Below are 11,250 nucleotides of genomic sequence, written 5' to 3'. Positions count from 1 at the left end.
AAAAAAGCTGAGATGGTGATGATACTTTGTAAAAGAAAAATGCCTGGTTTAACTAAAATTAATATTAACACATAATACAGTACTTTTAATTGTGATTGTTAATTAATTATTGATTAGAAATAAAATGTTGATTGCTTTAATAAACATATTTTTCTTAGTAATGAAAAATAATAGTATACTTTTGCTAACTTATGGAACGTAACACTACGTTTTGCATTAGTCCTTTGTTTTGTATAGAATGGATTTGCATAATATGGCACTTTCAGAATGTAATTACCATGTTATACGAGGGATACCTGTATATTAACATTTTGTTAATGTTTTGTTTTGTAAATACATTTTTCATTTTTGAATATATTTTAAGTTATATTTATATTTATTTTAGGTTACTGCTTATTACTGTAACCATAATTTGTAAGTATATTTAAATTAAATTTTTCTAAGAGATTTTTTTTCTTACAAAAATTAAATATACTTAATTCTTTTGATTTATTATTAGATGTGGAGATGAGCAATATTGCTGTGGAGATAATCTTTGTTGTGATTATGTGTATTCCCTTTGGTACTTTTGGTTAGTATATATATTTTATATTTAAAATTATTAAAGTACTGTAATAAATTTAGGAAAAAAATTAATTGAATTCTAATAGATCTGTTGAAATTTTTACTTTAAAATATCTACTATATTTGTACATTTCTTTGTATTTTTATAATTGCATTTTAGTGTTAAAATAAAATGCTCATTAATGTTAAAAATACTCCATTTTGTTAATGTAGGAACAAAGTTTACGTAATTAAATTAATATTAACCATAACTCTATCTTAATGATTTTATTGACTGTAGTTATACAGTCAATAAATATTATCAGTATAAATCTCTAAAATTTGAATTAATGAATAGCATTGCCCTATATTAATGCATTATCAATTTAAATTAATTTAAATAATTAAAATGAAATTGATTAAAAAGTAAAATTTTATAAAATATCTAAAACAGATCCACATTGCTATTATTCACAAGCCATAAAATAATTCACTCAGCTTTATTGCAGATTAAAATTCTTGTTAGTGAACAGTTCCTCAATAAAGAATTTGATTACACACTCATATATTTATAAATCCTGCTTCTGTATGGTTCTATGAGATGGCTATCATAATTAAAATTCTCTCATTTCTTGAACCACTGAAGGAAGGGTTTCTATTGATTATCATTGATCTACCCAGTTCAGAAAAATTACAAAATTACCAACCAATAAGACAACTTATTTTTACAAAAATTAAACAAAACTGACTGTTTTTGTAATTGAAAGAAATTATAATGGTTAAACAGGATAAACATTATAATACCCATATGTAAAAATAAAACTTGAATATCAGATTAATTCAAAAGTTCCTGGAATAGACACAATATTGAACACAGAGACATTGTCATTCCTCAAAATAAAGGCCGTTGTTAGCTATTCTCTTGACCCGTCTTTCTGCAAGTTGGCAGATTTCTCAGTGATACTACTTGGCTGTTTCAATGCCAAAAACTCACAAACCCCATAGTCAACATCATACATTGTATTGAAGAAACGTCTTCATGGAAAATATGCAAACCAGAAGAGTGAAAATCTGATGGAGTGAGGTCAAGGCTGTATGCTGGGTGTGGCAAAATTTTAATTCTTTTCAGCTCCTCTAACTTTTCTTGAACCATTCTGGAATGGTGCACCAGAGCATTATCATGCTGCAGCAGTGTGTGCATTTTGATTAAACAATGCTGGATAGTGAGTATGCAGGACTTCAAACGTTCATTCCAGTCGCTCAGCATGGCTGTTGCCATCCATGGCCATCATTAGGAATCAATTCCCTGGACCATCCAAATTCTACCAAATGTTCAGCATAACTTTTCATTCAAATTGTTCTTGTTGAACCTTTTGTGCTAGCATGTCATCTGATCAGAGCCACTAGTTTCCTCTATTAGGATTTCTGAAAAAGACTAATTTTTTGTCATCTGTTACAATCCCGCACCAGAATTTGTTGTCTTTTGGCTTTTGGAATGTATGATTGTAAACAAGTATCCCCCTTTGTGCTTGCTGCTCTATCAGTTCATGGGGTACAGTACATCTTGAGTTCTGCCATGAAAGCCAAGGTGTTTCAAATGCCAAATAATGGTTGGTTGATTCTGAAATCCTGAGTTCAGCAGACAGTCAGTGAGTGTTGCTGCCTGGTTCTTGTTGATGAGCTTGAAGCAATTCTTAGCCATCAATGGTCAATTATTTATAAAAGGTGCGAAGGGACATTAAGCAATACACAATTTGGATTCAGAAATGGTTTCGGCACACGAGAAGCGTTCTTTAGCATCCAAGTATTGGTTCAAAGATGTCGAGATGTCAACGTAGATGTATTCGCCTGTTTCTTGGATTATGAAAAGGCATTCGACGCGATAAAGCACGGCAGGTTGATGAAAATTTTAATGAACTTAGGACTCGATGGCAGAGATATCCATCTCATCGCAAACCTTTACTGGAATCAAGGGCCTCAGTTTGTGTGGAGGGTAGTATGACAGAGGAAATCCAAATTTTGAAGGGAGTAAGACAAGGCTGCGTTCTCTCACCATTGTTCTTCAACCTATGCTCAGAGGACATAATCCATGAGGTTCTTGTAGATTACAACAATGGAGTAATAGTTAATGGTGTTCCAATTAATAACCTAAGATACGCAGATGATACCGTATTATTAGCCACCAGTTTAGATGAACTGCAAGTGTTAGCAAATGTGATTGCGTCCAAGAGTCTTGACTATGAATTGCGACTGAATATCAAAAAAACGAAGTGGATGGTGATAAACAAAAACCAGTGCAACCAAAGCCAAGGCACACTTGTAATTGATGGTGCTGTTATTGATAAAGTGACAAGTTACAAATATCTGGGCTGTTTCGTTAATGAAAATTGGGACAATGCAAAAGAAATTAAATGCAGAATTGAACAAGCAAGATGCACTTTCATAAAATTACAGAGGATCTTTACCACAAGAGATATGCAAATACAGCTTTGACTACGACTGCTTAGATGCTACGTTTTTAGTGTTCTGTTGTACAGTGCGGAGACTTGGACTCTAACGAAGACAATGTGTAGTAAGCTCAAAGCTTTCGAAATGTGGATGTACAGGAGAGTGCTAAGGATCCCATGGACAGCAAAGAAAACCAACACAGAAATATTAAGGCTAGTGAACAAGCAAACAGAAATAATAGATGCCATCAAGAAAAGGAAACTGGAATATTTTGGCCACATTATGAGAAATGAGAAATGAAAAATATCATCTATTACAAATAATAATTCGAGGTAAAGTCAAAGGTAAATGCAGCCCAGGCAGAAGAAGAACATCCTGGCTCAAAAATTTACAATGATATGGGATTAGTACCAGATCACTATTCAAATCAGCTAACAACAAATTCAAAGTCATGAGACTGGTTGCCAACGTTTTTGGAGGACAGGGCACATAAAGAAGAAGAAGAATGGTCAATTAGTCCAGGCTGAGACTTATCTACAAAACTGGTGTTCTCAGAGTTGATACGGCAGAACCATTCAGCTGTAATTGTCTTGCTCCTCAGGTCTGGGCCTTCAATTTCACAAATTTTCTTTGCTTCCATTCCTTGTTTCCAGTAATGATGCAAGATGCCTTGAAGGATGAGTTTTTCATCAATCATTCCTTTCTTGGAAAACAATATTTACTAAAGGAATGAATTTAACAGCTCTATAAAATGATAGTATGTGCTTTGAGAATGATGCAGATACCATCTTGTTTGCATTCACAGAAGTGTTGCCAGTACTAGAGATCTTTTTTTCACAAAAATGTTGCCAGTGTCCAGGAACTTTGGTTCACCCTGAAACATGTATTGTGTAATATCCAATCAGCATTACTTTTTTACATTCACAAAGAATTTCTTTGTGATTAAATCATTTGTCTGGTAGTGGATCCAGACATACTCAAAGGGAGGATCTAACTTCCTTTGGGTATGTCTTCTGAGTACAAAACTACTTGTTAATTAAAATTTAATTAACAAGTAGTTTTGTTAAATCTGATTAATTTTATTTCTTAATCGCAGTTTAACTGGCCCTGGGGTTTTTGGCATGCTGGTTTCTCCTGGTTATATGCAGCATGCCAGTCAATCTGCAAAAATATGGTAAGAAAATTGAGGAAGACCATAAAGAGGCATTTTTTGTGATATTTTGAACACTAGCATAATGCATTTTCATGACAATATCCAGACATATATGGAAGAAACAATCTGAAATCTTCTGTGGCAGTTTAAATGGCACAAATACTAATTGTGCATAATGACAACCTGTTTCCAATATTAAAAGAAAATCCATTTTCACACAGCTTAATTATGCAGTAATCATGTGCTGAAACAGGGACAAGTGCAGTGGCAGATCCAGGGAGAGAGCCACAGGAACTTAAGCCCTCCTCACTGACAGAAAAACAAAATTAAATTTATTTATTCAAACTTCAAAACATTTTTTCCAAGTACAATAAAAAACTAACATTGTAATTTGATCAACTTAAAATCAGGAAGAGAGTTTTCTTTTACAGGACAATAAAACAATTAATGTCTTATTGACATTAGTACTAGTTGTAGTAGTTAGTCAGTGTGGGCTACATTGACAGTTTACCCTGACCTTAAAAATAACATCTTCCTCTCAAATTTTATACAAAGCCAATATTAACTGGTCATTTAAGCTGAGATAATTTAAGTGGGTTCATGTAATATAAATGGTATCCAAGAATTCATCTTTAAAGGTGCTTAAGTCAAATTAAATAACAAAAATTTATTATACAGTATTATATTATATACTAGGGATTGGCAACCATTTTGCTAAGGATGCAATAAAAATTTTAAAAACTATCGAGGGTACATTGTGATTTTTTTTTCCAAAATTAAACTATGTCGTAATGAATAAGCAAAGTAATTGTTTTTATATATATATATATTTATATAAAATAAAGATTATACATACATGTAATAACTAAAAAATAAAAATTAAAAGTACATACTTAAAATATCACTAAATTAAATTAAATTATAAGTATATATATTTGTACTACTTGCATGACTATGGTTCTAGAGGGAACATCTGAAATGGTGCCCATGGGCACTGCATTGTCGACCTGTTGTATACAATATTACATTGCATTTGTGGCATTTTTAGCATAAAATACAGCTAAAAACAGTAAAAAAAAAAGCCTTTATTTTGGGGATTGGGAATGGATTAATCTATTTTATATTGTTTTTTACGAAAAAATTTGTTTTGGTTTTAGAACAACTTTTTGGAAAAATTATGTGTAAAAACCAAGATTTGACTGTATTTTCTTAAATTAATATAAAAATAATTATTGTGAACTATAAAATTACAGAATACAAAATATTGGAATATATTAATAATTCAAAAAGATAGTGTTATCTCTGAAAACAAGTCTTAATTTAATGTAATTAATTGTCTTTTTAGGGTAGGAGTTGTTTTTCTAATTCTGATGTTGTCAGCATGTGGAGGCTTTTTTCGATATTGTTATGATAACAACCATTATGTTGTATTGCAAAATTTTGCTGTATTTCCTTCAGAAGAGAAAACAGATGATAATAGAGCAGGTAGCATAAGTGTAAGTATTGATATGTTTTCTGAAAAAAAATTACATTATTATGTAGAATATTAAAAACAGATTATTTTTTTGATCTTTTAAATTTATCTATATCTATTTTATGATAAAATAATAATTATTACTGCTTGAAAGCTTAACAGTAACAAAACTTCATTTGGGACTGTTAAGCTGTTGATAATATTGATAGTCGAGTATTATCAACAAATGAAATTGTCGTGAACTATTGATAGAAAATTCATCTACTTTATTTTTAAATATACAATATACTTTTGTCTATATTAACCAGATTTATTTGTTTTTCTGTTGAATATTTCAGACAAACAAAAATAAATCATAATTAATTTAAACACATTGATTGCCAACTACTAGTTAACTTTTAGTGATAGTTACTATTAAGACACCTGCTTAAGAGTTATCTAGTGAAATGTGATCTGGTCTGCAGCATGATGAAGGGAGCTTGCTATATATTTGGGAGACCCTCCTCACAAAACTGCTCTGCCCATGCAACTCCCCTACCCTCGACTTACTGGACGTCTGGATTAATTTATACAGGCGTTTAAAAAATCGATAATAATTCTACACTCATTTCCCGCACCTCTTGTGTGGTTCAAGGCACATACGCGTCGGCCTCTTTATGTGCATCTTTTTTTTATATGTTACAAGTGTTTTATGTATTTTAAATTATGTCCCACACTTTTATATTTAAATTTTAATGTAAACTTGCACTTATGGCTCTATTCCGATCGGTTTCTATGCTGTCTTTGTTAAGGCACATGCATGCCAAATTTTATACGTATTTATAAAATGTTTTTAATTTATTATCTAAAATTTACTTGTTCTTAATAGCCATTCTAATTGGCTCTTATGTTATGCGTGTTAAGGTGCACGCGCGCCAATTTTTTGCGTTTACAAAAAAGGCTTCTTAATTTCAATGATCTTAATTAATAGCCATTCCAATCAGGGCTTATTTGTTTTAAAACGCATGTGTGCCAATTTTAAATGTTTTTAATTCTAAAATTTAAATCTCATTTTTAATATACAATATTCCAAAAAACGGCTAATATTGTTAATGATTAAATTTAAATGTTCTGTTCGAATTCTCTATTCAATTTTGAATTGCCTGAAGATGACGTACATATTTACGTTGAAAGCGCTTGCAAGATTAAAATATTTCTCTTAATTCTTTTTAACGCCTCCTAGTCTGAAGTTTTTGATTGAGAATAACATGGCACTAGCCTGTTTCTCAAGTGAGATGGATACAGAAGTCTTGTGAAACCAAGCTAAAGAAATTAGAAATATCAGATTGCCTAAATATGCAGTATCTGTGGAAAGATATAAGTATTCAAACAAAAGTTCAGGAGATTGTTTGTTCCTAAATGCAAAAGATGCAGAAACTCTCCTCATAGCATAAACATTCTTAATATCTAACACTGTATAGATAACATAGATAACTGTCAAGATTGGAAACATTGAGGGAAAAAACACTGCTCTCTTATCTACATGATATGTGAATAAATAGTAGTTGGAAATAGAGTTGTAATCTCTTCAAAGCTTGTAATTTAGATTTAATATTTAAAGTTTAGAATTTTTTTGAGTTAAGAATTTGGACATTCTAATTAATAGCATGAAATTCAGTCTGAGCAATTTAAATATAGTAGAGCGTCGATTATCCGAATCAATTGGGGATGGGGTTGTTCAGGGGAAAAATATTGATTTTTCGGATAACCAATTATGTATATTAATCGTGACATTATAGTATATTAGTACAGTGGTACCTCAGGATACGAACGCCCCAGCGTATGAAATTTTCAGGATATGACATGAAATTCGAACATATTTTTGCTCCACGATACGAACAAAAACTCACCATATGACGTTACATTAGTTCGCAGTGCCATTTTTTATTCACTTCTGTTCATTGGTCTCAGTCCACGTGTTTGCTTCGTCGTGGAAGGATCTCGCTCGATAAAGGAAATCTTGAGGTATTATCAGAAAGTGGCTGATTTTATTGAAAAGAAACATCCCAAAAAGATTCACACTGGCCGTATTGCTACTCGGAGTAATGACATTTGCCTAAGTCATTTTAGAAAAACTCTTTGGTAGCTCTTTGGATAGATATTTTACCAAGTGACCTTTATCCAGTGAAAGTGCTGGTGGAAGTGAAGGAAAGAAAGCAAAAAGCAGTGAATAAAAATTAAAAAATATATATATAAAACAACACTAATTTTTTTAATCTTTTCTAAGTTATTGTTACAATGTTATGTAAGTTTAGTTTTAGTATCATTTCCTTTCTCCCTCTCTTCCGCCACCAGTTTACACAGCCACCGTCGTCTATCCTCAAAGTTAAAGTGCAAACAAAACTACATTTTTTTAATCAATTATTATTCTATTATGGTTATTTATACATTTACAATTACAAAACGCATTTTTCAGTGTTTTCCTTACTATAATTGTTTTTTTCAATATACTACTTAGCTTTAATTTGAGTGTGTTTTTCGTGTTGGAACGAATTATTTGGTTTTACATGTAATCGTATGGGGGAAAATGATTCACCTTACAACATTTTTATGATACGATCTCAGTTTCGGAACAGATTAATTTTGTATCCTGAGGTACCACTGTATATCCCAATAATAGTGTATTAATATATATCCTAAGTTTAAAATTTTCTCCGTTGTGTGTCGTTTCGTGTTGAATTTTCGTCGATGTTAAGCCTAATTATTATAATAATCGTGGCTATTGTATCGTTAAAAATTATTTTTTAATTTTGTACAAACAAAATAAATATATTGAAAAATATAAAAACAAAAAAATTATACTTTAGAAGTTAATCTAATATCAGAAACGTTCAATTTAGCACACAGTCTGACTGGAACGCTTTTTGTTGATCGACATTCGGATAATTGACTCTACTGTATTAATCAGTTCATAGAACTGAATTTTGATGATGATGACATTGAAAATTTAATAAAATTTTTATTTATAGTTATGGATGGATGCTAATATTCCAGCCCCGTATCCTGAAAATAATTTTCATAACAGTGGAATGGGTTCAGTTGCTCAAGGTCCTCCTCCTCCATACACAGAATCCACACAGAACAGCGGAAAAGCAAAAGAGATGTCACGACCACTCTATCACTGACCTTTGACCGACGGTATTTTTGAAAGTATGCCGTAAAAAGAAATTGGTCAGACAAACCGATCGAATTCCTCTGTGAATTCATTGACTAATCATTTGTTAATAGGGTAATTCCCGTTGAAGTTTCAGAAGGAACAAAACAAGACTTTTCAAAGAAGAAAAAATCTTAAGTAATCAAATTTTAATGTTTTTTGTCAAAATAAACATAATATCAATAGATTAGTGAAAAAGTGCAATACTGTATCTCTTGTTTAGAAACAAAATATATAAATAGATGGTGGAAATATTCTCATACAAGAGATATATAATGAATGTATGTGAAATTTATTTATTTTTCAAATTAAATAGGTATATTATTCTTGGTTACAGATTACATATATACATATATATATTCTATATAGTAATAGAAAATATAACAAATGTGAAACCTGTGTATATTGTATATAAAACATGTAAAAAAAATATACACAACTATTCCAAGTCCATCTTTTAAAATTATAGTGGATAATGATTTTATTCTTATTTTTTACTTCTCAACAACAGCTTTTTATTCTGCATCATTTTATATCAATTAATATATTATCATTGATGAAATTTATATATGTTATGTATGTATATAATTATGTTTCATTTGTAATTTGTTGCATAGATTTTGTTTTTAAATCTATTTTATCATCAGTTTATTTTAGTTTATTGGGATTGTATATTATCCTTCTTAAGCGAAAAGTTGTATATACTTGTACAGATTGTAAAAAAGAAATTTTGCTTGAAGAAATTGTTCCCTTACTAACAAAATATAAGGTTATTATTGTTAGAAATACTCAAAATATAACTGTATGCATTATATTATTTGATAATAAATCTACAAATAAGAAAATATTACTTTTGTTGCTTTTGAATTTAATCAAAAGATATTTAAATAAAAGCAATATCATTTATTTATACCAAAGTAATGTCTTTGTTAAACTGATCTTTTCCAAATTGTTTTATTTAAATCAGTAAGCAACCTTTTCTGGATACTGGTTGCAAGGAAATTAATTTGGCTTCCAGTCAACCACATAAGTTTTTTTGTGGAGGTGCGGTTTTAATTCTGCTGAGCACCAGTACCAACAAACACTTCAATACATCTCTAGGTATAAATGAGGGTGTTTATTCTCTATGCATGCCTAGGCTGTTTGAACAGAACTCAGCAGTTACGTTCACATACTTCTAACTTGGATTTCTAACGTTAAAGGACCTCTGATTAAAAAAAAAACCAGACTCGTTCAAAATTTTGTTCATTTTTTTCTGTATGTGTGTGTGCCATATTTTGCTTTATATCTCAGGCACCCACAGATCAAGACTGAAATTCATCAAGAATATACAGTTTATATATATATATATTGAGTGAAAGGAAGCTATTATCATAATTCAACAAAATTACGTTTAAGTTGTTATTTAAATGTTATATCCTAGTACAGTATAATGAAAATTTCAACTTCTTACTTCTTGTTTGAGTGCCAGGAATTTTATATGGTTATAGCAGGAGAAGCCTTTAGTGTATATTATATTAGAGACATGATCAATGTATTGATAGCAGTTAAATATCAAGACTTTTTAACATGGAGTAAAATTTTACTCGATACTTTTTGAAGGATTGGAAAAACGTTTTTCTGAAATAATTAAGTTTTCCTGTGAAATTGAAGGCATTTGTAAATCTGCACATGTACAGTTGTCTATTCTTGCAACTTTTATTCCTGTTGATAGACTTTTCAATAAAGTTTGAACGACCATTTGTCAAACAAGAAACAGTTTATTGTCAAAAAGAGTAGTACAAATTTCCAGCAGACTAGTGAAAAAGAATTCGTGTTCTAATGACATGTTTTCTTCTCTTTGGACTTTTCTGATCTCAAAAATTGGGAAGCACATTAGAATCAAGCATAAAGTCGACTTAAGCAGTCGCGTTCGCGTTTTGAAAATCAGAAATCTCCCCCATTTGATGGTCAAATATCATCTCTAGCCCCATCCCGAAAAAAACACGGAAATTTCTAGAATGTCATGGAAATAAAAATATGGTGGGGCAGCACCGTAACTAGGACCTGGTGAAATGGATGCAAACCTCGTAGCGATTCTGAAAAATCAACGAAGCGATTATTAATATAGTAGAACCTCGATTATCCGGACCTCTATTATCCGGATTGTTCCAAATAAACAAAAATTTTACGAATTTGCTGATTTGCACTCGGCGAATTACGATACTGTTTATGTACGTGATGGAATGCATAACATTTTTTGTTTCAACAACGTCTCACCCGGCACAGTGGTCGTAAACCCTTAAATATATTTTGTGTCGTAATAAAAATATAACTTGACATACGTATTTATAAATAATTTATATTTTGATGATATGAAACCGTGCTTTACAATTTGTTTATGCTTCTAACACAATAAAGTGCTATAAATTAAGACACTTGGCGGGTTTTCTCATCTTT

General features: G+C 30.9%; 1 protein-coding gene across 1 annotated transcript; it reads left to right on the top strand.

The window, feature by feature from the left end:
* Window positions 1-385: 385 nt before the first annotated feature.
* Window positions 386-9,710, top strand: LOC111614111 (the record flags this gene model as incomplete). The annotated part of the gene is made up of 4 exons (XM_023355495.1): window positions 386-414; window positions 500-571; window positions 5,490-5,640; window positions 8,627-9,710. Coding segments are annotated over 4 exons (408 nt in total), but the record flags the coding sequence as incomplete, so codon positions are not given.
* Between the last annotated feature and the right edge of the window lie 1,540 nt (window positions 9,711-11,250).

This window comes from Centruroides sculpturatus, unplaced genomic scaffold (assembly GCF_000671375.1).
Source record: "Centruroides sculpturatus isolate CEXI.00-Female unplaced genomic scaffold, Cexi_2.0 scaffold2005, whole genome shotgun sequence".
In the NCBI taxonomy this organism is placed as follows: Eukaryota; Metazoa; Arthropoda; class Arachnida; order Scorpiones; family Buthidae; genus Centruroides; species Centruroides sculpturatus.
The sequence above is the reverse complement of the archived record's forward strand: the minus strand, read 5'-3'. Positions and strand labels throughout refer to the sequence as shown.